The 26,133-nt window shown below is 41.9% G+C and overlaps 2 protein-coding genes across 2 annotated transcripts; both read right to left on the reverse strand.

The window, feature by feature from the left end:
• Positions 1-8,997: 8,997 nt before the first annotated feature.
• LOC138879498 (uncharacterized) lies at positions 8,998-11,155 on the reverse strand. Its single transcript, XM_070159111.1, has 4 exons — positions 10,925-11,155; positions 10,529-10,777; positions 9,983-10,270; positions 8,998-9,795 (listed from the first exon to the last, which is right to left on the reverse strand). The coding sequence occupies exons 1-4, from the start codon at positions 11,153-11,155 to the stop codon at positions 8,998-9,000; spliced, it is 1,566 nt and encodes a 521-aa protein (XP_070015212.1).
• Positions 11,156-11,949: 794 nt separating this feature from the next.
• LOC138879499 (uncharacterized) lies at positions 11,950-12,726 on the reverse strand. The gene has a single exon (XM_070159112.1). It carries the CDS (start codon positions 12,724-12,726, stop codon positions 11,950-11,952), a length of 777 nt encoding a protein of 258 aa, XP_070015213.1.
• Positions 12,727-26,133: the final 13,407 nt, after the last annotated feature.

Here is a 26,133-nt window from a genome sequence, read left to right on the forward strand (position 1 = left end):
TATACATCAAATTGTGCGTGGTTGATAATTTTTGAGCATGGTGACTTGAGGTGTCTCATGTGGACCAGTGTTTGGATAGGGTCACGCATTGAAATGAAGTTATGTGGAGGTATGATCCTTAGGGTTAGATTCATGTGTTCTGGTTCTACGATGTGTGATGGGTTCTCAGCATTTGTTGTGGTAGTACTAGTGAGCTTACGGTACAGCTATCTCATTTGAGTCATTTTACCATGATTTGAGTACATTTGGACTGTTGCTTATTGGTGCGCGGGTTGCACGGGTTGTGGCTTTAGATTGTAACGATGTGCCATATCAGTAGAGTAGCCATGTTGGATGAGATGAGGTCATTGGGATCTAGAATGAATACTATCAGATTCGATTTCAGCATGTTGGAAGGATAATATCGAAATTCGGCTTAGAAAAATTTTCTATGGTTCTTGCCGAAAGAGAGGGAGCTCCATGATTGATTGATCTGAGGAACTGTTATGACTTTCTGCGTGTTTCATTCATCATTGGCAGTATACGAAAGTGTTGGGATGAGGCTTTGGTTTGATAAGAGGTTTATTACGGGAATTGGGTGGTTTGAGGAGCTGTTATGATTAGAAGTTATCGCTGTGAGTGTTTGAGTTGTGTGGTATATCATGTGATTTCCATCTTGAATTGTGGTTATGGCTTGATACAGCGTGTTCGGACTTATTCAGTGTGTACATGTGAGATTCTGATCTTATAGATAATTTCGGAAGTGGAAAATTGGTTCTAACGTTATGGGCTAGGGTGAATTGTGAAACTTCAAATATGTTGTGTTATCGGACCTATATGAGATAAGGTGATGTGGGATCACCCCCGGGTATGTGGGATCACCCCCGGGTATGTGCATAGTAAGGTTACACATCGATTTGATGGTTTTCAGAACAACTCTAGGCACGTTCGAGGACGAACATATGTTTAAGTGGGGGAAGATGTAACGACCAGATTGGTCGTTTTGAACATTTGTACTTCGCTCGCCGGTTCTCGAGCATGACTAGCCCCGTATGATGTATTATGACTTATATAAATCATCGGTTTTGGTTTTCAACATAATCGGAATAGATTTGGAAGAACAATTCTCAGCTTGAAGCTTTAAATTTGAAAGGTTTGACCAAGTTTAGACTTTTAGTATTTGATCTCAGATTTCGATTTTTATGATTTGGTTAGCTGCGTTAGGTGATTTTGGACTTGGGAGGGCGTACGGAATATGATTTGGAGGTCCATGGTAGAATTAGGCTTAAATTGGCGAAATTGGAAATTTGGCATTTCTCGGTCGGCAGTGAAAATTTTGATATCGGGCTCGGAATAAAAATTCTGGAAATTGGAGTAGGTCTGTAGTGTCATTCGTGACGTGTGTGCAAAATTTCAAGTTATTCGAACGAGGTTTGATAGGTTTCTGCATCGTTTGCAGAATTCAGAAGTTTAGAAGTTCTTAGGCTTGAATCTGAGGGTGATTTGGTGTTTTGATATTGTTTGGAGTGTTCCGAAGGTTTGAAAAAGTTTGAATAGTGGTATATGACTTGTTGATATTTTTGGTTGAGGTCCCGAGGGCCTCGGGATGAATTTAGATGGTTAACGGAAAGGTTGGAAATTGGTTTGGGCAGCTGAAGCTGCTGTTTCTATCATTTCTGCACCTGCGGATTGGGGGCAGTATGTGCGAGGTCCGCAGAAGCGGAAATGGACCGCAGAAGCGGAGAAGGATCGCAGGAGCGGATGTTGGACCGCGTTTGCGAGCCCGCAGGTGCGAGGCCTAGGGCACAAATGTGGAAGCTGGGGATTTAAGTGAAAGGCGCAGATGCGGCGTTTGGACCGCAGGTGCGTGAATTTGGCCACAGATGCGGAAGTGATGGGCAGAATGTATAAAAAGACCCTTTCGCGAATTTTGGGCATTCTTCACCATTTTTCATCAGGATTTGGAGCTTTTGGGAGCAGTTTGAAGAGGGATTCTAGGGGGTTTCCACTGAGGTGAGTAATTTGAGCCCTAATACTCGTGATTATGGTAGTTTTCCGTGATTTAATCATGTAATTAGTGGTGATTAAGGGTGAAACGAGGGGTTAGGACTTGGGATTTTGGAGAGCTTTGAATAAGGGTTTGAGGGGTCAAATGGAGTCGGATTTGATAAATCTTATATGTATGGACTCGTGAGTGGAAGGAGTTTCTAGTTTTGTGATTTTTGTCGGATTCGGAGACGTGGGCCCAGGGGCTGGGTTTGGGTGAATTTCGGGATTTTGGATTGAATTAATAGTTTTTCGTTTGGAATTGATTCCTTGGCCTATATTGATTGCGTTGTATTTCTTTTCATTAGATTCAGGACGTTTGGAGGTCGATTCCAGAGGTAAAGGCATAGCGAAGTAGGATTTGGCTTGGTTTGAGGTAAGTAACGCTTTGATCGGGTCCAACCCTAAACCACTATAGAGTGGCAAGAGCGGTCAATGCAGCTTTTACCCGAAAGGTCGGGATCGAATCCACAGAGAACTAAGATATGTTTGGAATTGGGTTCCTATCTAATCTAGCAATGTGTGATGTTCTTAATTGCACTTCCAATCGTTCTTTGTTTGTTTACTATTCTACTTTAATACTAATGATGCAGGAAAATAAGCTAAGTATGATATTTTTGTAAGGTTTTCTTAATTGGTCTAAAGGCATTAGGGAAGTGACTTACACCTAGGTGGGTTTCTAATGAGATCTAAAACTTAGGGCAAATTTATTATAATTGGGATCATGATATAGCCATTGCACATAACTACTCACTCTATACCTCTTGGTAGTTTGAGTGACTTTGCCCTAATTGGCTTTTTCAAGCCCAATTAGGTGTTCAAACAATGCAAGCAAAATTGGCTCAAGTCGGGTATTACTATCTCTAGGTTTAACCCTTTAGTTGGGGCTATCAATCTCTTGAATGCACCCCAATTCCTTGTTGGCCTGAATTTCCTAGACTTAGTCTCTCTTTCTCAAGAAGAGTCTAAGTCAAAAAGGCACAAAAAGTGTTTGCAACCACAAATTAAATACTTAAAGCATAAAACAAGCCAAATATCATTCACCCATAAACATTTAGGCCCTAAAATTGAAGACCCATTAAATACCCACACTAGGATTGAGCCACAACCTTAGCTAATGGGTTTAGCTACTCATAATCAAAGAGGAAATCCAAGATTTAGATGAAATATAACCCATAAAAAGTAATTACAAGAGAAGAATCTAAGATTAATGGTTAACCAAGCTCTAAAATTACCCAAAAAAGCTAAAAATGGTTGTTCACGTGCTCTTCTAAACAACAGATAACCTAAAAATCTGAAACAGAACTATTTATACACAGTTAAATTTTTTAGATAAAAATGCCCCTACGGAGGTACCGCTGACAGCGGAAAATGGATCGTTGCAGCGCTATAACTACGGCGACTGCGCAAAAGCAAGCGCGGACCGCTGTCTTCAATTTTTAGCTCCATTTTTGGTTCTCTGAATCTGGCTTCCGCTAAGGGTGGTAACTTCACCGCGGCCGCGCAAAAGCTACCGTTGTTGTACAATTTCACCGCGGTTAGTGGTAACTTGTTAGGCCCAAAATACAGTTCTCTGAACTTTGCCACCGCTGAGAGCATAAACAAGACTGCCTCAGCTGTGGACCCTCCGTGTCCATGCCTATTTTTCTGCTGTCAGCGCCCCTTGTGACTATGCTTTGAACTTGTGTAAGTTTCACTCCTTTATGAGTTGGTTTTGACTTTTTTGTCTCTTTTTGACCAAACACTGCAAACAAGCACAATAAGTTAGCGTTCAGGAATACTTGTACACACTTTTAATCCAAAACTTAAGCAAAAAGGAGCATAAAATAGACTAGAATCCCTAGTTATCAACTCCCCCAAACTTAAGCTTTTACTTGTCCTCAAGCAAAAAAAGTAACTCCCACCTCCTTAAGATAAAAGAGAGGAAAATTTCAGCTACCTTAAAGTAACCTCATCAAGAATCAATTGGGACTAACAATTACCCTCAACTCAAATGCATTATTAATAATACACAACTTTTTTTAGTACCATGGCTATAGTGCGACACAAAAGCATTAAGAGTTGACTCAACTCATCAAGGAAACTCTTTCTATTACATTGGTTGTTGTGGAACCCAAACTCATACTTGTCAACTCTCTATAAGCAAACCTCGCTTTTAGATTGTAGCACTCAGAACGAGGATTGTGGAAAACACATTCATCTCTATCAAAGGAATGTTATAAGTCCGGCTCTAAGTACCATAAGATTTCCCCTTATGTGAGTCACCACTAATGTAAGCTCACTCAACTCAAGATCATATAGGGTTTTTGCGGGCATGTAATGAAGGCTTTTTGATTCAGGGTAGGATATATTGGTCTAAGAAGGTTTCATCTTTCCTTAAGCACTTCATTTGCTTTATTTTGGCACACATTTTCTTGACTCTTTGAGTCATTTACTTCTTCCTTAGGGGATAGAGAGACATACTGTCACTCTTTCTTGTTCATTTTAATCCTTTTTCTCCTTTCTAATCTTTCCATGCCTTTCATCTTTTGCTTTTATTGAATACTTTTATTTCTTCTACATTGTTTACTTTCTTTTGGACTTTTTGGCTTTTCTTTCTTTTTCTTTTTGCCTTTCCTTTTCTTCATTTTGTACCTTTTATCACTTTTGCATTCCTCGTTTTTTCCCTCAAAAATTTTTGCTTTTGCCTTGTGCTAAGGAAAGATCGGGTGCCAAGAGAGGATCATTTTAGAACGGATAAAGGCTTGTATCGTGGTTATTGAAAGAATAAGGGCTATAGTTCAACTAGGTTGACTAGGAATATCATTCTTGGTAGGATATGGTTGTTTTCAATCTTCAATTTGGATCAAGGAGAGCCTATAATCACTTTTCAATTTGAGCTACACTTAGGATTTCGCCTAGACAAACATTCAGGCAAGTTCTAGACCCATTGGTACGGGACTTAGATTTGCAAATCAATACCTCACCACATAAGCTATAGGATTGTTAAAGAGATAGAGTTGGGGGCCCACAACAACATTAACTAAGATTTGAGCAACACAAATGGTTCCGAGAAACCACTCAATAATATTTTAGTCAACACAAGAGTCTCAAGGTCACAACTATCACCATCCTATACACACCAATTTGTTTTTAACCATAAGGTCAAAGGTAAATGTGTTAGGCCCAAGTGAAGCTTTGCCTAAGGCATTATTGCTCACTAACTACTATTTACACAAAAACGTAAAGAAAACAGACTCAATCCCTTAAGAACATCCATCATCAGGAAGAGCCACCCGGTTTACACAAACTCCACCTTTGGAAAGAACTGTGGCATTAAGAAAACCTAAGGCTTATTGATCACAAAACTTATAAAATAAGAAGCTACGAAACAAAAAAGAAGCTACTAAATGAAATAAGAAGCTATACTATTAAGGAAAATTGCAAAAGAAGTTATGAAGTAAAATGCGAAAAGTAAACTAAATATGTACAATATGGGATTTAGACGAATATACATAAGAGGGAATGAATATATACATGAGAGAGTAACTTTATATACAGACCAAGATTGAAAAATAACGAAAAGTGAAATAAATGGTAAAATTATATACATACCAAAAGTGAAAAATAAGCATAAAGAAAAAAAAATAGTATCATCATTACAACACATCTATCAAATCATCAAAATAAGACCACCCCCTCAATTGAAAACTAGCATTGTCCTCAATGCTAAATAACAAAAAATAAGATCAAAAAGGGGTTAGAGAGTAAAGAAAACTCCCTATGGGTCCTCTGTCTGCATGGGGTCCTGTGGCTGGGTGCCTGGATCACCTGGCTCGGGGTCCTGTGGTTGGCCTGAGGCACCTCCCTCAGGGTCCTCCAGCTGAATCTCCACATCATCAACCAGGGGTATCACTCTCATCCTCCTGCACTCTCCCCCAGTCTCCTGATCCCGAACCTGCTCTGTCTGAGCTGCTGGAAGTTGGTCCTGTAATAGTAGCTCCAATGGTAGGCTGCCAACTGACTTAATCTTCTCCACCTCTCCCCTCAATTTCTTCACTGACTCCTTTGAGGCCCGAGTCTTTTTCAGCTTCTTTGTATGCTTGCTCATCTTCTTAATTGATCTTCCTTGAACTGGAAGAGCATCTATGATAAGATTTTGGTTGTCTAGGAGCTTCTTCTGGTTGTCAGAATCTCCTTGAGGGACTCCTCCATTGAAGCTGGCACCTTGGGCTGTGCAGGAACTGACTAGGCTGCCACTAAACTAGATAGCACAGACAACTTAGAAGTTTTTGCTTGCATCCAGTTGTTGATACTGGAGAGTGTTTGGTTCAACATGTGAGCAATCAGCGGGTATGCAGAGGAGGAGGGAATTGAGGACGGCATAGAAGTAGCTGGTCCGAAGGCAAGATCCGGTATGATAGTGGGAGGCTATAAAGTAGTGACTACCACTGCTGGCTCTTCAGACTGGCCAGTAGAATTAGTAGATTTGCCCTTGGATTTGGGGTTGCCTGGACCCTGAAGGCTGTACCATGAGAAGGGCTTTTTGGGCTTTACCATGATATCGAAATTTCTTTTCTCCACCTCCTGATCCTCCAAGTACATGGTGAGGAAGTTCGGTATGGGATAAGATCTATCACCCTCGTTGATCACTGTGGTGATCACCCTAGACATGATATTCCCAACATTGATTAGGAACCCCGCCATGATATCCGCCACTACAATCGCCCGGGAAACCGGCATGTCACTGTCGTGAGTAGAGGGGTCTAATATGCTGCACACAAAGGTCTCCCAACCCTTTGTCTCAAAGTTTAGGGTGTTTCTCAAGATAGGAACCACTGATGTCAACCATGCTGGAGTAGTATCTGGGAGAGCCAGAAGTGATGCCAACCACGGGCGAGCTGCCTCATCCATCGCCACCTTCTCTAAGTACAGTGACTCATCTTCATTGTTGAATCCTATGTAATCATTGATTATCTTCCTATCAAACTTGACCTTCAGGTTCTGCACCTTAGTCACTTTTGTTCCCTTTTTGATGTGGGAGGCGTTGGCGTAGAATTCCTTGACTAGGTGCTCATTAGCATCCGATACCTTGATAGTGAAGTACTCCCATCCCACTCTTTCATTGAAGTGCTGCTTCATATTGGGGTTGTGGGGCAGAAGATCCCGCTCTATGAACTGACGCTGATGTATGAGTGATTTTTGAGGCCACCACTCCCTAAACTTGTGATATGCCAGCTCACTGACAAACCTATGTTGCCACACCTCCGGGTTTCTTGTCCTTTCCACACCTCCGGTCTGGGTATCACCCCCTCTCCTGTCATCCAGTACCTCGGCATCTACATCTATAGGATCTTGTGCTTGTGACGAAGCTGTGGGTGAGGCTAAAGCTGAGGATTCACCACTCTCCGCTGAGCCATAAGATGACTCAGAAGAGGTATGAGAAGTAGGAGAGGTTGGGGATGTAGTCTCATCTATCAACCTAAGTCTCCCCAGAAAGTCTGGTACATATGTTGTCACAGAGTTACCCTTTGAGGCCTCCCGAGAGGGGACATAGTCGCTCCCCTCTGAGTGTGATGCATCTTTATCTGCAACTCTAATATTTTTCCTTAATTTCCCAATTGATTTCCATATTGTTAGGGTTAACTTAATTTGTCCTCGTCCCCTACCCCGGAAGGACTCTGCTTTCCCCTTTTGTTTCTCACCATCGCCTCTAGATTTAACCATTGTCTACAAACATAAACAATGGAAGAGTGTTAGTACTGGTGCTAGAAGAAGCAGTGAAGAAAAACAGAAGAACAATTTATAGTGCCTAAAAAAGTTGCAGACCGTTGACAGCGGAAAATGTATCACGGCCGCGGAGGTGTGGGGATCAGACTACCCACCCTCTGATTCTATGGTATTGCTAAGCGCGGTAAATTGAGCATGGCCGCGGAGGTTGCACCGCTGTCTGCAGAAAATCAACCGCAGCTGCGGACCCATGTTTTTACTTCTCTGAACTTAAGCATCTCTGACCGCGAGAAAAGAAGCACGACCGTGGTAGTTGGACCGCTATCACCGGAAATTGTCACCGCTGATCGCGATCATCAATATTTCAAAACTCATACATGAATGCTGACCGCGGAAAATCAACCTCGGCCGCGAAAGTCAAATCGGCCTGAGTCAACCTAGGGTTTCAAATTTTCATGCATTTTAGTAATATTATCTACATTGTTAACCCCACTAGGTATTCATTAATAAATCCTAACTACTTTAAGCCTAATTTAATTAACACTAATGAACCCTAGGTCAAAATTTAAAATAAAAGAAGAAGAAGAAGTAAAAACTAACAATTAAAAGAAAAATAAACACAAAATAGAATAATGAAGGACTGAATTACTAAATATGTAATGTGCGATGAAAATGGACTCTAATTCTTGTGTTTGTGTAGATTAGGGCGTGGATGAACAATGGTGATTTTAGTTTGAGAGTCAAATGGGCGCAAAGGGTGAAAGGCCTTATGACCGCCTATTTATAGAAAACACCTTGGGACCCACAGTACTTACCTGGCGTGGCCGCGGAAAATCACTACGGTCCGCACTGAAGACGAACAAAAGGTATGCTTTACTGAGACTAACGCTGAGAGTGAAAAATGTTGCGCGGTAGCGGAAAGCCACTGCTGACCGCAAAAAAAGCACCGCGGATGCAGATGAAACTTCAAAGAAGCCTCATTTTGGACTTTTCAATCCGACGTCCGCCATCAAATTCTGCCTCCGCGGTATGGCCACCGCTGACAGTAAAAATGGAGCGTTGTCAGCGGTCTAACTTCAGAGTGTCGAAACATTTTTCCAGCTTAGTCCTGCATTGCATCAAACATTCCTACACACATCTCACAACCATTTAGTTCAAAACAAATCCTATACTAAGAAGAAAATCAAAAAGAATAAAAACACATGAGTTGCCTCCCAAGAAGTGCCTGATTTAACGTCGTGGCACGATGCAGGTTACCAACAATCATTTGAGGTGGATCATTGTCACCACGTGGTTGTCATCAAACTTGTCAAGATAATGCTTCACTCTGTGCCCATTAACTCTGAAGATTTCACTATTTTTGCTTTTCAAATCAAGAGCACCAAACGGAGTTACAAGCACTACCTCAAAAGGTCCACTCCATTTTGACTTGAGCTTTCCTGGGAATAGTCGTAACCAGGAGTTGAATAAGAGAACCAAGTAACCTTCTTTGAATTTCTTGTTACGGGCATACTTGTCATGTAAGTACTTCATCTTTTCCTTATACAAGGACGAACTGTAATAGGCATGAAACTGGAACTCATCAAGCTCATTGAGTTGCTCCATCCGAAAATTTGCTACAACATTCCATTCAAGATTTAACTTCCTCAAAGCCCATATGGCCTTATGTTCTAACTCAACCGGGAGATGGCAATCTTTCCCAAACACCAAACGGTACGGAGACATACTAATCGGAGTCTTGTAAGCAGTCCTGTAAGCCCAAAAAGCATCATCTAATTTCTTTGGCCAGTCAGTCCTATTTGCATTGACAGTCTTTGACAATATGCTCTTAATCTCCATGTTGGAGACCTCAACTTTCCCACTAGCCTGAGGATGGTAAGGGGCTGAAACCTTGTGATTGATGCCATACTTTGCAAGTAAAGTGTCAAATGCCTTATTGCAGAAATGAGAACCCCCATCACTGATGATCGCTCTAGGAGTGCTAAACCGAGTAAAGATATTCTTCTTGAGAAAAGCCATCACACCCCGGGCCTCGTTGTTGGGTAAAGACACAACCTCAACCTATTTGGAAACATAATCAACTCCACTAGAATGTATGTGTTGCCACATGAACTCACAAAGGGTCCCATGAAGTCAATGCCCCACACATCAAATATGTCAACCTCAAGAATAGTGGTGAAAGGCATTTCATCCTTCTTTGAAATTCCATCTGCTCTCTGACACTCATCACATCTCTTCACAAGCTCACCCGCATCCTTGTACAATTTAGGCCAATAAAACCCACATCAAGAACCTTTGAAGTTGTCCTCGCCCTACCATGATGACCACCGTAGGGAGAGGAATGACAAGCATCCAGAATACTCACTTGCTCTTCTTCCGAAATACATCTCCGGATCACACCATCATTAAAAAATTTAAACAAATAAGGCTCATCCCAGTGATAGTCCAAGCTATCGCGTTTAAGCTTCTTCCTTTGGTTAGAAGAGAGCTCACGTGGAACAATACGGGTTACAAGAAAGTTAGCAACATCCGCAAACTAAGGCATGCTATTCACAGATACTGATAGGAGTTGCTCATCAGGGAATGAATCATTAATTTCGAGGCCATCCCGGGGCCTCCCCTCTTCCTCCAAGCAGGACAAGTGGTCCGCCACTTGGTTTTCACTCCCTTTCCGATTAACAATCTCATGGTCAAATTCTTGAAGGAAGTGCTACATGGTCAGTATTAACCGAGCTTTAGAATCCTTCTTTGTTATCAAGTAGCGGAGTGCTACATGGTCAGTATGAACTATCACCTTGGCACCCATGAGATAAGGCCTAAAATTCCCCATTGCAAATACAATTTCTAGCAACTCTTTTTCCGTCACCCTGTAATTCACTTGAGCATCATTCATTGTTTTGCTTGCATAATACACCAGGTGAAACATCTTATTTACTCTTTGACCCAAGACTGCTCCTACCACAATATCACTTGTGTCACACATGAGCTCAAAAGCTAAGCCCCAATTGGGTGTGGTAATAGTGGGAGTGGTTGTCAATTTGTACTTGAGAAGTTCAAAAGCTTTCATGCATTCCTCATTAAACACGAACTTGACATCCTTTTCCAATAATTTGCACAAAGGATTCACTACCTTAGAAAAGTCTTTGATGAATCTTCGGTAGAACCCCGCATGCCCAAGAAAACTCCTAACTCCCTTGACTGAAGTAGGAGGAGGAAGCTTTGAGATCACTTCAATATTAGCCTTGCCCACCTCTATATCGTGCTTGGATATCTTATGGCCGAGGATAATGCCCTCCTCGGCCATAAAGTGAAATTTTTCCCAGTTAAGCACAAGATTTGTCTCTTTACACCGGGCTAACACCTTGTCAAGATTCTTCAAACACTCATCAAAGGAGTCACCCACAACACTGAAATCATCCATGAACACTTCCAAGAAGTCCTTCACCATGTCGGTAAATATAGACATCATACACCGCTGGAATGTAGCCGGTGCATTACACAAACCAAATGGCACCCTAGAAAATGCAAAGGTGTCATACGGACACGTGAAGGTGGTCTTCTCCTGGTCTTCCGGAGCAATCAAAATCTGGTTGTAACCTAAGTACCCATCCAAGAAACAGTAAAAGGCACGCCCAGCAAGTCTATTTAGTATTTGGTCAATAAAGGGCAATGGAAAATGATCCTTGAGGGTCACTTTATTCAGCTTGTGGTAGTCCATGCACACCCTCCATCCGGTGACAGTCTTGGTGGGAATCAACTCATTTTGCTCATTAGTAACCACAATCATACCACCCTTCTTTGGCACACATTGCACCGGCGAGGTCCAAGAACTATCCGAGATGGGGTACACAACCCCTGCATCCAACTACTTAATCACCTCCTTTTTGACAACCTCTTGCATAGCCTCGTTCAACCTCCTTTGATGTTCCATGGAGGGCTTGGCATCATCTTCAAGTATAATCTTGTGCATGCAAAAGACGGGGCTTATTCCCCGAATATAAGCTAGAGTCTATCCAATTACCTTCTTCCTTCTTTGGAGCACCTCCAGTGTTACATCTACATGCACGTTAGTAAGACAAGACGAAAGAATAACATGTAAAGTTGAACTAGGGCCCAAGAATTCATACCTGAGGTATGAAGGCAAAGACTTCAACTTCAATACGAGAGGCTCCTCAATTGAGGGCTTCGTTGGTAGAGTCTTTCTGTTCTCAAGATCTAAAGAGAGCTTACGTGGCTCATAAGAATAAGAGCCCATTCCGTGCAAAGCATTGACACACTCCACCCGACTTTATCCTCATTCACATCAAGGTTAAACAATACCACTTCTAAAGGATCCTCCACATTGATCACGTCACAAGTATCATCAACTATCACCTTCGTGACAAGATCCACAAAAGAGCACACTTCAGTACTATTCGGCTGCCTCATTGATTTGCACACATGAAAGACCGCTTTTTCATCACCCACCCGGAAGGTGAGATCCCTTACGTCCACATAAACCAATGTCTTCCCAGTTGCTAGGAAAGGTCTTCCCAATATTATCGGCACCTCATAGTCGACCTCGCAGTCCAGAATCACAAAGTCAGCAGGTAAAATAAACTTGTCCACCCGGACAAGAACATCATCAATAATACTAAGCGGCCTCTTCATTGTTCTATCTGCCATTTGCAATCTCATTGAAGTAGCCCTCAGTTGACCAATACCCAAAGTTTTAAACATGGAGTAAGACATCAAATTGATACTTGCTCCCAAATCACATAATGCCTTTGCAAAATCCGCACTCCCAATGGTACATAGAATGGTGAAAGCGTCGGGATATTCAAGCTTTGGAGCTATCGAGTGCACAATTGCACTTACTTGATGAGTCATTTTGATGGTCTCACAATCCATGGATCTCTTTTTAGTCACCAAGTCTTTCATGAACTTGGTGTAACCAGGCATTTGCTCAAAAGCTTCCACCAAAGGAACATTGATCAGCAAGCTTTTCATCATCTCAATAAACTTCTTAAATTAGTTTTCATTCTTTTGATTCGCAAGTGTTTGAGGGTAAGGTGGAGGAGGCCTTGGCAAGGGAGCCTTAGCCATGGGAACTATCGTTTCTGGTATGTCTATTACGTGTTCCCTAGACGAGTTCACATCATTTTGAGTATCCACCTCATTATTATGAATATCAATTCTCACTTCCGCATTCAAATTCTCTTCACTCACTTGATCATCAACTATAGGAACATCATCATCTTGCACTTCAACCTCATTACTCACAACTTCCTTTTGCTTGGAGGTATTCACATCAACATCTCGACCACTTCTTGTGATCACCGCCATTGCATGCCCGGTATTGTTTCCACCCTTAGGGTTTACTACCGTATCACTAGGTAGAGCCCCCTTAGGGCGAGTATTCAAAGATTGCAAAATCTGGCCAAGTTGAACCTCCAAGTTTTGGATTGAAGTATTATGGGATGCCAACTGGGCATCAAAGTCGGCATTCTTTTTCATCATTTGTTCAAACAGCATCTCGATCCTTCTCATTGTTTGATGAGCTAGGACCTTGGGACGGAATGGAGGCGGGTTGTTGATACATCGGAGGTCTTTGAAAGTCTTGCCCCTGATTCCCTTGATTGCCATTATTCCAACCCCCTTGGTTGTTGTTGCTTCCCCAGTTGTTGTTGTTGCCACTCCAGTTGCCCTGGTTGTTCTGATTTCCCTAATTCTGATTGTTGTTCTCCTAGTTGCTATTTCTTTGTTGGTTTTGATTGCCCCAATTTCCTTGGGATCTCCACTATTGTTGTTGGTTAGGAGCATTGATCCTTTGTCCTTGATAATTGTTCACGTACTGCATTTCTTCACTTTGTTCATCATACCCATCATCTTGGTTGAAACCACCACTACCCTGCTCATATTGATCTGGACTACCTTGACTATTGACCTCTTTGTCTCCTCTTGTTGACCAATATGTTGACACATTCCGTAACATTTACTTGTCTCGGCGCTTGAACTTGTTGCAATTGAGTTTTTTCCAACTGGTTCATTGTTGTAGTTAACTCTGTTATTGCCTGGCCATGGTCGTGGAGTTCTTTGTGCAGGTGAATGACAGTTGGATCACCCTGTGACACATTAGCTCGACTTTTCCATGCTGAGGAAGGATCTGCCATCTTATCCAATATCTCACACGCCTTAGCATAAGGTGTGTTCATAAAATTTCCCCTGCTAGCTGGTTCACTACACACTGATTGGTCGTGTTAATGCCACAGAAGAATGTCTGTTGGATCATTGCTTCGGTCATGTTATTGTTCGGATATTCCTTCACCATTGTCCGATATCTTTCCCAGATCTCATGAAATGGTTCATTAGGTTCCTGTTTGAAGGCCAAAATCTCATCTCTAAAAGTCGCCATATGCCCTGGCGAGAAAACTTAGCTATAAAATTATCTGCCAACCCATCCCACGTAGTGATAGAATGGTTGGGAAGTCTTTCAAGCCAGTCCAAAGCCTTCCCTCTAAGTGAAAAAGGGAACAATCTCAATCTCAATGCTACATCCGACACATTGGTCTGTTTTCTTCCCCAGCAGGTATCCACAAAGCCTTTAAGATATTTATATGTATTATTATGAGGAGCGCCTGTGAAGTACCCTCGCCGCTCCAATAAAGTCAATATCACATTTGTAATTTTGAAATCGCCCTCCCGAATCCAGGGTTGGACAATTGCACTTGCGTATCCTTCATTTGGAAGCACCCGAGGAGAGACTCTTGGAGGAGGTGTGGGAGGGTCTGAAATATTTTCACTAGCGTGGCGGCCTCTTCTTTGACCTTGAGGTACTAGAGGCACCTCATCTTCACCATTATCATCTACCTCCTCTCCCGGGAGAACATTTCCAAGAGGATCATTATTCGCATTTTGTACCTGAATTGAAGACACACACAAGTTAGTAACACAGAAGGAAAGAAAAATAAGACACAAAACTAGTTAGATAGATAACCAAAATCGTTTAGCTCCCCGGCAATGGCGCCAAAAAGTGATCGGGTCTAACCCTATACCATAATAGAGTGGCAAAAGTGGTCGATGCAGCCTTTCACGAATCCACAGAGAGCTAAGATATGTTTGGAATTGGGTTCCTATCTAATCTAGCAATGTGCGATGTTCTTAATTGCACTTCCAATCATTCTTTATTTGTTTACTATTCTACTTTAATACTAATGATGCAGGAAAATAAGCTAAGTATGATATTTTTGTAAGGTTTTCTTAATTGGTCTAAAGGCACTAGGGAAGTGACTTATACCTAGGTGGATTTCTAACGGGATCTAAAACATAGGGCAAATTTGTTATAATTGGGATCATGATTGTCACGACCCAAACTGAAGGGCCATGACTAGCACCCGACCACACTTGCCGAGCACCAACGTACATTTCATCTAACCTTCATTATTATCTTTTAAGGCTAAAGAGATCAATATAAATGGTAGACCTAGATCATGGACAACCAACAATAAAATATGACGGCATGAACATACATAGCAGGGGATGACCAGACAATCAAGAAACTACATATAAGGTATGAGCTACCACGCTACTATGAAAGACTATACAACAAAAACTAGCCTACAAGGCATACCAAACTATACATGAGCCGACACCTGTCTATGAGCCTCTAAAAGAACATAAGTGTTGCAACATAGCCGGAACAGGGCCCCGACATACCCATAATGTCTATAACAAAAATTGCATACCAAGACCAAGGCAAGTCCGGAGAAGGGATCTCGCCAATCACCGCTGAACTGGACAGTCTACTGTGGTGGGGGAGCTGCACCTGCCTGTCTATCAGGACCTGCAGCACGACATGCAGCGTCCACAAATAAAAGGACGTCAGTACGAATAAAGTACTGAGTATGTAAGGCAAGGAACCATAAATACGATCAGTAATGTAAGCAAGGATAGAGAATATACAACCTGTAACATCTTAGTACCTCTGAGGGCTACTTACATGAAATGCATGATACATATGTATAAATACATAAACCTTTAAAGCATTCGCCTCTGTGGGCATCATCATCATCATATCGTACCCGGCCATAATAGGCTCGGTAGAATCGTACCCGGCCACGTGGAGCTCGGTAAAACCCAACTGATCAGTGGTTGCACAATAGGTGCCGTACCCGGCCAACTATAGTGTGGCTCGGTAGAGTAAAATAGATACATATATATAATGCATGCTCGACTCATGGAATCACATTCTAAACCTTTCGGAGTGACGTAAGGTCGGTATCCTCTGTACACGTTATTAGGACTAAGTCTTCACTATGAACCTTATAAGATTCAGGAAGTATGAACAACATTGATAACATAAGAATAAGAGAAGCAACATTAACATCAATCGTTCCATAAGAGGGAAAACAATGTAAGTACTGCTAGCTTCTAAGAGTAGAGTATCTTTGGAAGCTCGTTCATTACATTATGTACAATCGGAGTCGTGCAAAAGAAGGAAAGGGATAGCCTCACATACCTTGTATATACTGCCCCAATCTCAAGCTATGCAATTGTCAAAACTCCTTAGTCTACAATAAGAGAAACGATACTATCGTTATCATTTAAGCGTCATAACTATTATGTATCGACCACAACCTATTTTACGATGAAACGGACAGCACCTCCCCTATATATATGACCTCACACCATTCAAAATAGTCACCAAACAGCCCAAACAACATCAATAATAAACATATTGAGCCTCCCAATATAGTCCACACACAGCCTAATCACTCCATACATACGACGACCACCGTAGTCGTGTCAAACAACCTGGAAATGTTATGAATAACTATCAGCCCATAACCCTACATATATATGGTGTTTCTCCACACCCTTCCTCATCCAAAACTCCACAAGATAGTAGTAAAATACGCAGCCCAACAACAACGCAAAACAGTCCACAAAACAATAACATTACTACCAAACCTTTCGATATATATCTCACAAGTTCTAGCTTCAATGGCTTAGCCGCAACTTGGATAATCTTAAATACATATAGAGTAAGAGGTTCCTTACCTTTATACAGAAAGAACAACTCCAATTTGACCTTAAATTTCCATGAAATATCCCTCCAATGCTGCCACAACAACAAAAGAGCGAAACTAGCGATCAATTAGTGTTTTTCGGCACTAGAATCACTTTAGAAGGCTTGAAATCACCTAGGATTGATATTAAGAACATGAGGGAGTATTTACAGAACATAAACCCTTTAAAACAACCTCCCACACGAGCTGGAACGACACAAAAATGAGCAACAACAAGAAGAACAAGAGACTTACTAGCGCCACGGAATTCCCGACACTTGATTTGTGTTGTTTGCCCTTTTTTGGGTCTTGAATCTTGAGAGAACCTTGAGAGGATGTTCCTAGGGTTCTAAGGTCTGAAAATAGTGAGAATAAATGACTTAAAACGGGTTGGAGGCATCCTATATAGGTCCAAATATCTTAAACCGCCTTAGTGGGCCCCATAGAGAGGTGCTTGGCGCAGTCTCGCGAAAACACGAATATCTCTCTACTCCGAGATCGTATCGATGAACGGTTTAATGAGTTGGAAACTAGACTCCTAGATATTTAATGTGGTTGGTAGATCACTCCGTAATTCCTTGTAAATTATGAGAAAAGATTAGAAACATTTGACCCAATGTTTAAGTAAAATTATGAACCTAAGTTGCGACAACTTTTGTCGACTTTTGTTTCATAACTCGTTTGACTTCAAGACTTATGATACGGATATTATATGATTAAAATACCTTAATAAATGACCTCTTGAGTGTATTAAGCACTGCTAGATTACCTGAAAATACGAGTTACAACATCCTTGATTCGTTTAACTTCTAATATTGGTTAATCACCCTTATACACTCTTGTATCACTTAAGACCAATAGGATTGACTTCTTATCATCTCAAAGATAATTCCTTCTTGGATTTATGTTAACTAATATATGGCATGAACTAACACATGTGGATATGGGTTGTAACACCCTCCCCCCTTAGGAACATTCGTCCTCGAATGTAAGGGTTTATGGGGAGTTTAAATCACCGTGGATTCCAATGGAAATTTCCGATCAATTTTCCCCTATAAAATGGTCACTAGCAAAACTTGCATGTAATTAAGCCCAACATATGGCTTCACAAGGCTACACAAAGCATTATGCGTATTTACATTATCTACATATCACCATTTTGTATTAAGGAGGAGTATTCTCAAATTATTGCTTACCTCATAAAGCCGTTTCTTCTTCCAATGTATCCTGTCTTCCACCAGCATCCTTGTTATCTTCATTCTGGAATAAGTAAGGGTATTTAGACTTCATCTCCTCTTCTACTTCCCATGTCATTTCTTCCATATTTTTGTTCCTCCACAATACTTTGACGGAAGCTACATCTTTTGTTCTCAGCTTGCGGACTTGCCGATCTAATATCGCCACTGGCACTTCTTCATATGATAGGTCCTCTGTAACTTGTACATCTTTGATAGGGACGACTCGAGAAGGGTCTCCAATACATTTTCTCAACATAGATACATGGAATACCGGGTGGACAAATTCCAATTCGGATGGCAATTCTAACTCATAAGCAACCTGTCCAATCCGTCGAAGAATTTTATACGGCCCGATATACCTTGGACTCAGCTTACCTTTCTTCCCAAAACGCATAATACCCTTCATTGGTGAGATCCTCAGGAAAACCCAATCACCAACCTCAAACTCTAGATCACGACGTCGGACATCAGAATAAGATTTTTGCCTGCTTTGTGCCGTCCTCAATCGCTCCTGTATCACTTTCACCTTCTCAATAGCTTGGTGAATCAAATCTGGCCCATATAATTCTGTTTCACCGACTTCGAACCATCCAACTGGTGATCTACATCTCCTCCCGTATAGTGCCTCGTATGGGGCCATTTTAATACTGGAATGGTAGCTATTGTTATAGGCGAATTCTATGAGTGGAAGATGATCATCCCAATTCCCCTTAAAATCTAGAACACATGCTCGTAGCATATCTTCCAGTGTCTGAATGGTACGTTCAGCCTGTCCGTCAGTCTGCGGATGAAATGCAGTGCTGAGATTTACCTGTGTGCCTAAACCCTTCTGGAAAGACCTCCAAAAGTTAGCCGTAAATTGAGCTCCTCGGTCTGATATAATAGATATGGGCACACCATGAAGCCTAACAATCTCCTTGATATACAACTTTGCATAATCTTCAGCCGTGTAAGTTGTCTTCACTGGCAGAAAATGGGCACATTTTGTAAGTCGATCAATTATCACCCAGATGGAGTCAAACTTATGATAAGAGCGAGGTAATCCAATAATGAAGTCCATATTAATCACCTCCCACTTCCAGGTCGGAATCTCTATATTTTGAAGCAATCCACCGGGTTTCTGATGTTCTATCTTTACTTGTTGACAATTGGGACACTGGGCTACAAATTCAGCAATAGACTTCTTCATATTATCCCACCAATACTGCTCCTTGACATCATGATACATCTTTGTCGAGCCGGGATGGATGGAATATCGGGATTGATGAATCTCATTCATAATCTTCTCTCGCAACCCTGCCACATTAGGCACACACAATCGGCTCTGGTATCTCAGTGCCCCATCTTTTCCGATCCTAAAAGCCATACTTTTACACTGTTGAATGCTTTCTCTTAATCGTACTAAGATAGGATCTTCATATTGTCGTGCTTTTACCTCGGCTACCAAAGATGATTCTGATGTATTCTGTACAGTAACACCTCCGTCATCAGAGTCTAACAATCTGATTCTCATATTGGCTAGCTGATGAAGCTCTTTAATCAACCCCCATCTACCTGCCTCAATATGTACTAAGCTTCCCATTGATTTACGGCTGAGAGCATCTGCCACAACATTGGCTTTACCGGGATGATACAATATCTCAACGTCGTAGTCTTTCAATAATTCAAGCCACCTACGCTGCCTCAAATTCAACTCTTTCTGCTTGAAGATGTATTGTAAACTCTTGTGATCTGTGTAGATGTCAACATGGACGCCTTATAAGTAGTGCCGCCATATCTTCAAAGCATATATTACTGCAGCCAATTCCAAATCATGGGTTGGATAATTCTTTTCATGCTTCTTCAATTGTCTTGATGCATAAGCAATCACATTCCCACGCTGCATCAATACGCACCCTAAACCTATACCTGAGGCATCACAATATACCACATAACCTTCTGTTCCTTCAGGAAGAGTGAGCACTGGTGCAGATGTCAATCGATTCTTCAGCTCCTGAAAACTACGTTCACAAGTGTCAGACCACTGGAATTTGGTAGCTTTTTGTGTTAACTTAGTCAATGGTGATGATATAGAGGAAAATCCTTCTACAAACCGCCTATAATATCCTGCTAGCCCTAGGAAGCTGCGGACTTCTGATGGTGTTGTAGGTCTCGGCCAATTCTTTACTGCATCGATCTTCTGAGTGTCGACACTAATACCCTCATCAGATATCACATGGCCAAGGAATGCTACTGAGTTCAGCCAGAATTCACATTTGGAGAGCTTAGCATATAACTTACGATCCTGAAGCGTCTGTAATACTATCCGCAAGTGGCCCGCATGTTCCACCTCCGAACGAGAATACACTAGAATGTCATCAATGAATACAATCACGAACACATCAAGATAGGGCCTGAATATAGTATTCATGAGATCCATAAAAGTTGCTGGGGCATTTGTTAGCCCGAACGACATCACCAAGAACTCAAAGTGCCCATATCTTGTCCGGAAGGCCGTCTTTGGAATATCCTTCTCCCTAACCCTCACTTGATGATACCCTGAACGTAAATCAATCTTAGAGAAATACTTGGCACCCTGGAGTTGGTCAAACAGGTCATCAATTCTTGGAAGTGGATACTTGTTCTTTATAGTAGACTTATTCAACTGTCGATAGTCGATACACATCCGTAACGACCCGTCTTTCTTCCGCACGAATAGGACTGGTGCACCCCAAGGTGAAGTGCTAGGCCTAATAAAGCCCTTATCCAGCAAGTCCTTCAACTGCACCTTCAACTCTCGCAACTCTGCCGGGGCCATTCTGTATGGAGGAATAGAGATCGGTTGAGTGTCAGGCAACACATCAATGCTAAACTCAATCTCCCTTTCAGGAGGAAGGCCTGGGAGTTCATCTGGGAAAACATCTGGGAATTCGTTGACCACAGGGATTGATTGTAAAGTAGGCGGTTTCGCCTCCGCATCCCTAACGCGAACGAGATGATAAATGTAACCTTTTGAGATCATTTTCCTTGCCTTAAGATAGGAAATAAACCTACCTTTCGGTGTAGCAATGTTCCCTTTCCATTCAATGACGGGTTCACCCGGAAATTGGAACCTAACCATCTTCGTACGACAGTCAACATTTGCATAGCATGAGGCCAACCAGTCCATTCCCATTATCACATCAAAATCAACCATTTCTAACTCAAATAAATTTGCCGAGGTTTGACGACTACAAATCATCACAGTGCAACCTCTATATACCCTTCTAGCAATCACAGAATCTCCTATCGGAGTAGATACCGCGAGGGGTTTACTTATCAATTCAGGTTCAATGCCAAACTTATTAGCCACAAAGGGTGTAACATATGATAATGTAGATCCCGGATCAATCAACGCATATACATCATAAGAAAACACAGATATAATACCTGTAACAACATCTGGAGACGACTCGAGATCCTGTCGACCTACTAGAGCATAGGTTCGATTTTGAGCACCACTCGAACTCGGCACTGCACCTCTACCCCTACCACGACCTGTCGACTGCTGAAAACCCCGTGCTGGAGGTCGAACTGATGAGGAAGAACCAGACACAGATCCAGTCGGCTGAGCCATACCATCACCTCCTCTATTAGGACAATCCCGCATCATATGGCCAGGCTGCCCGCACGAATAGCATGCATCAGAACCTCGACGACACAGTCCAAAGTGGGCCTTGCCGCACTGATCACAATGTGGTGTTGGGGGTCTCATCTGACTAGTATCCCTGTGATGTTGCGAGCCAGATGCCCGCGAACTCTGACCTGGACCAGAATAGGATCGATCATATCGAGGCCTCTGAAACTGTGGAGGAGCACTAGCTACAGGTGGCGCCGAACTCCTCGAAAACTGTGGCCTGATGCGGCCTCTGAAGTCATCAGAATACCCTGCAAATCTCGCCCTCTTATGCTGGCCCCTATCCTGCTCCCTAACTGCCCTCTGCTGGCGCTTACGATCCTCTAGGGTCTGGGCATAAGCTTGAATACGGGAAATATCCATGCCCTCCACCAAGGAGGCTGTCGTACACTCATTTATCAGATGTGGTCCCAACCCATTCACGAACATATGCACCCTATCACTCATCTCGGCCACCATATGGGGAGCATACCTTGCCAAAGAATCAAACTGCATACTGTACTCTCGCACACTCATATTACCTTGTCTAAGGTTCAAGAACTTATCAGCTCTAGCTCGTCGTATCTCAACTGGCAAGTAGTGACGAAGAAAGGCCTCAGAAAATTCCTTCCACATAGCTGGAGGAGGGTTCGGACCCCTGGATCTCTCCCAACTATCATACCAGAGAACCGCTAAATCCCGTAGCCGATAAGAAGCCAACTCTACTGCCTCTGTATCACTAACATGCATAACCCGAAGTGTACGATGAACCTGGTCAATAAAAGTCTGTGGGTCCTCCTTGGGGTCTGATCCGGTAAACACTGGAGGGTCTAAATTAATAAAATCACGAACTCTTGTACTAACTGGTTTCTCAGCAGCACCTGTATTCTGCCTCTGATCCTGAGCAGCTACCAAGCTAGTCAATAACTGCAAAGCACTCCGCATATCCTGGTCTGGAGTGCCAGACGGAGGAACTGGAGGCGCTGGGTGCCTTCTAATATCCTCTGGAGGAGATGGAGTAGATGAGGTATGAGAGGGCATCTCACTTTGAGCCTCACTTTGTCCTGCTCTGACTTGGGGCACCTGACTGGTACCCTCTCCCGCTGCTGTATCAAGCCGTCTACTAATCGTTTGCTTCCTAGTCGAAGGCATCACTGAAAAAAACAAGGTGAATATTAGAGACAAACACTTACGACTCAACTCTACGCACGATCTAGATTCAGGAAGAAGGTAACAACCCTAGATGTCATGTAGCCTCCTGATTATAAATGTGGCGCGCTACACATCCATAATCAAGACTCTACTAGACACGGCTCATAGACAACCCCTAGGACAGACTTGCTCTGATACCAAGTTTGTCACGACCCAAACTGAAGGGCCATGACTAGCACCCGACCACACTTGCCGAGCACCAACGTACATTTCATCTAACCTTCATTATTATCTTTTAAGGCTAAAGAGATCAATATAAATGGTAGACCTAGATCATGGACAACCAGCAATAAAATATGATGGCATGAATATACATAGCAGGGGATGACCAGACAATCAAGAAACTACATATAAGGTATGAGCTACCACGCTACTATGAAAGACTATACAACAAAAACTAGCCTACAAGGCATACCAAACTATACATGAGCCGACACCTGTCTATGAGCCTCTAAAAGAACATAAGTGTTGCAACATAGCCGGAACAGGGCCCCGACATACCCATAATGTCTATAACAAAAATTGCATACCAAGACCAAGGCAAGTCCGGAGAAGGGATCTCGCCAATCACCGCTGAACTGGACAGTCTACTGTGGTGGGGGAGCTGCACCTGCCTGTCTATCAGGACCTGCAGCACGACATGCAGCGTCCACAAATAAAAGGACGTCAGTACGAATAAAGTACTGAGTATGTAAGGCAAGGAACCATAAATACGATCAGTAATGTAAGCAAGGATAGAGAATATACAACCTGTAACATCTTAGTACCTCTGAGGGCTACTTACATGAAATGCATGATACATATGTATAAATACATAAACCTTTAAAGCATTTGCCTCTGTGGGCATCATCATCATCATATCGTACCCGGCCATAATAGGCTCGGTAGAATCGTACCCGGCCACGTGGAGCTCGGTAAAACCCAACTGATCAGTGGTTGCACAATAGGTGCCGTACCCGGCCAACTATAGCGTGGCTCGGTAGAGTAAAATAGATACATATATATAATGCATGCTCGACTCATGGAATCACATTCTAAACCTTTCGGAGTGACGTAAGGTCGGTATCCTCTGTACACGTTATTAGGACTAAGTCTTCACTATGAACCTTATAAGATTCAGGAAGTATGAACAACATTGATAACATAAGAATAAGAGAAGCAACATTAACATCAATCGTTCCATAAGAGGGAAAACAATGTAAGTACTGCTAGCTTCTAAGAGTAGAGTATCTTTGGAAGCTCGTTCATTACATTATGTACAATCGGAGTCGTGCAAAAGAAGGAAAGGGATAGCCTCACATACCTTGTATATACTGCCCCAATCTCAAGCTATGCAATTGTCAAAACTCCTTAGTCTACAATAAGAGAAACGATACTATCGTTATCATTTAAGCGTCATAACTATTATGTATCGACCACAACCTATTTTACGATGAAACGGACAGCACCTCCCCTATATATATGACCTCACACCATTCAAAACAGTCACCAAACAGCCCAAACAACATCAATAATAAACGTATTGAGCCTCCCAAAATAGTCCACACACAGCCTAATCACTCCATACATACGACGACCACCGTAGTCGTGTCAAACAACCTGGAAATGTTACGAATAACTATCAGCCCATAACCCTACATATATATGGTGTTTCTCCACACCCTTCCTCCTCCAAAACTCCACAAGATAGTAGTAAAATACGCAGCCCAACAACAACGCAAAACAGTCCACAAAACAATAACATTACTACCAAACCTTTCGATATATATCTCACAAGTTCTAGCTTCAATGGCTTAGCCGCAACTTGGATAATCTTAAATACATATAGAGTAAGAGGTTCCTTACCTTTATACAGAAAGAACAACTCCAATTTGACCTTAAATTTCCATGAAATATCCCTCCAATGCTGCCACAACAACAAAAGAGCGAAACTAGCGATCAATTAGTGTTTTTCGGCACTAGAATCACTTTAGAAGGCTTGAAATCACCTAGGATTGATATTAAGAACATGAGGGAGTATTTACAGAACATAAACCCTTTAAAACAACCTCCCACACGAGCTGGAACGACACAAAAATGAGCAACAACAAGAAGAACAAGAGACTTACTAGCACCACGGAATTCCCGACACTTGATTTGTGTTGTTTGCCCTTTTTTTGGGTCTTGAATCTTGAGAGAACCTTGAGAGGATGTTCCTAGGGTTCTAAGGTCTGAAAATAGTGAGAATAAATGACTTAAAATGGGTTGGAGGCATCCTATATAGGTCCAAATATCTTAAACCGCCTTAGTGGGCCCCATAGAGAGGTGCTTGGCGCAGTCTCGCGAAAACACGAATATCTCTCTACTCCGAGATCGTATCGATGAACGGTTTAATGCGTTGGAAACTAGACTCCTATATCTTTAATTTTGTTGGTAAATAACCCCGTAATTCCTTGTAAATTATGAGAAAAGATTAGAAACATTTGACCCAATGTTTAAGTAAAATTATGAACCTAAGTTGCGACAACTTTTGTCGACTTTTGTTTCATAACTCGTTTGACTTCAAGACTTATGATACGGATATTATATGATTAAAATACCTTAATAAATGACCTCTTGAGTGTATTAAGCACCGCTAGATTACCTGAAAATACGAGTTACAACATCCTTGATTCGTTTAACTTCTAATATTGGTTAATCACCCTTATACACTCTTGTATCACTTAAGACCAATAGGATTGACTTCTTATCATCTCAAAGATAATTCCTTCTTGGATTTATGTTAACTAATATATGGCATGAACTAACACATGTGGATATGGGTTGTAACAATGATATAGCCATTGCACATAACTACTCACTTTATACCGCTCGGTAGTTTGAGTGACTTTGCCCTAATTGGCTTTCTCAAGCCCAATTGGGTGTTCAAACAATGCAAGCAAAATTGGCTCAAGTCGAGTATTACTTTCTCTAGGTTTAACCCTTTAATTTGGGCTATCAATCTCTTGAATGTACCCTAATTCCTTGTTGGCCTGAATTTCCTGGACTTAATCTCTCTTTCTCAAGAATAACCTAAGCGAAAAAGGCATAAATAAGTGTTTGCAACCACCAATACAACATTTAAAGCATAAATCAAGCCAAATATTATTCATCCATAAACATTTAGGACCTAAAATTGAAGACTCATTAAATACCCACACTAGGGTTGAGCCACAACCCTAGCTAATGGGTTTAGCTACTCATAATCAAAGAAGAAATCCAAGATTTAGATGAAATATAACCCATAAAA

The sequence above is a fragment of the Nicotiana sylvestris genome, chromosome 10 (assembly GCF_000393655.2).
Source record: "Nicotiana sylvestris chromosome 10, ASM39365v2, whole genome shotgun sequence".
Classification (NCBI taxonomy): Eukaryota; Viridiplantae; Streptophyta; class Magnoliopsida; order Solanales; family Solanaceae; genus Nicotiana; species Nicotiana sylvestris.

Excerpts from the sequence above, each read along its gene's own strand:
- LOC138879498 (XM_070159111.1), bottom strand. The coding sequence starts at position 11,155 with ATGGATGATTTCAGTGTTGTGGGTGACTCCTTTGATGAGTGTTTGAAG. Across the intron at positions 10,271-10,528 it reads CTTATCTCATGGGTGCCAAG|TTTGCGGATGTTGCTAACTT; the intron begins GTGATAGTTCAT and ends AGCATGCCTTAG. Across the intron at positions 9,796-9,982 it reads TAAATTGTACAAGGATGCGG|GTTGAGGTTGTGTCTTTACC; the intron begins GTGAGCTTGTGA and ends GTTTCCAAATAG.
- LOC138879499 (XM_070159112.1), bottom strand. The coding sequence starts at position 12,726 with ATGATGAAAAGCTTGCTGATCAATGTTCCTTTGGTGGAAGCTTTTGAG.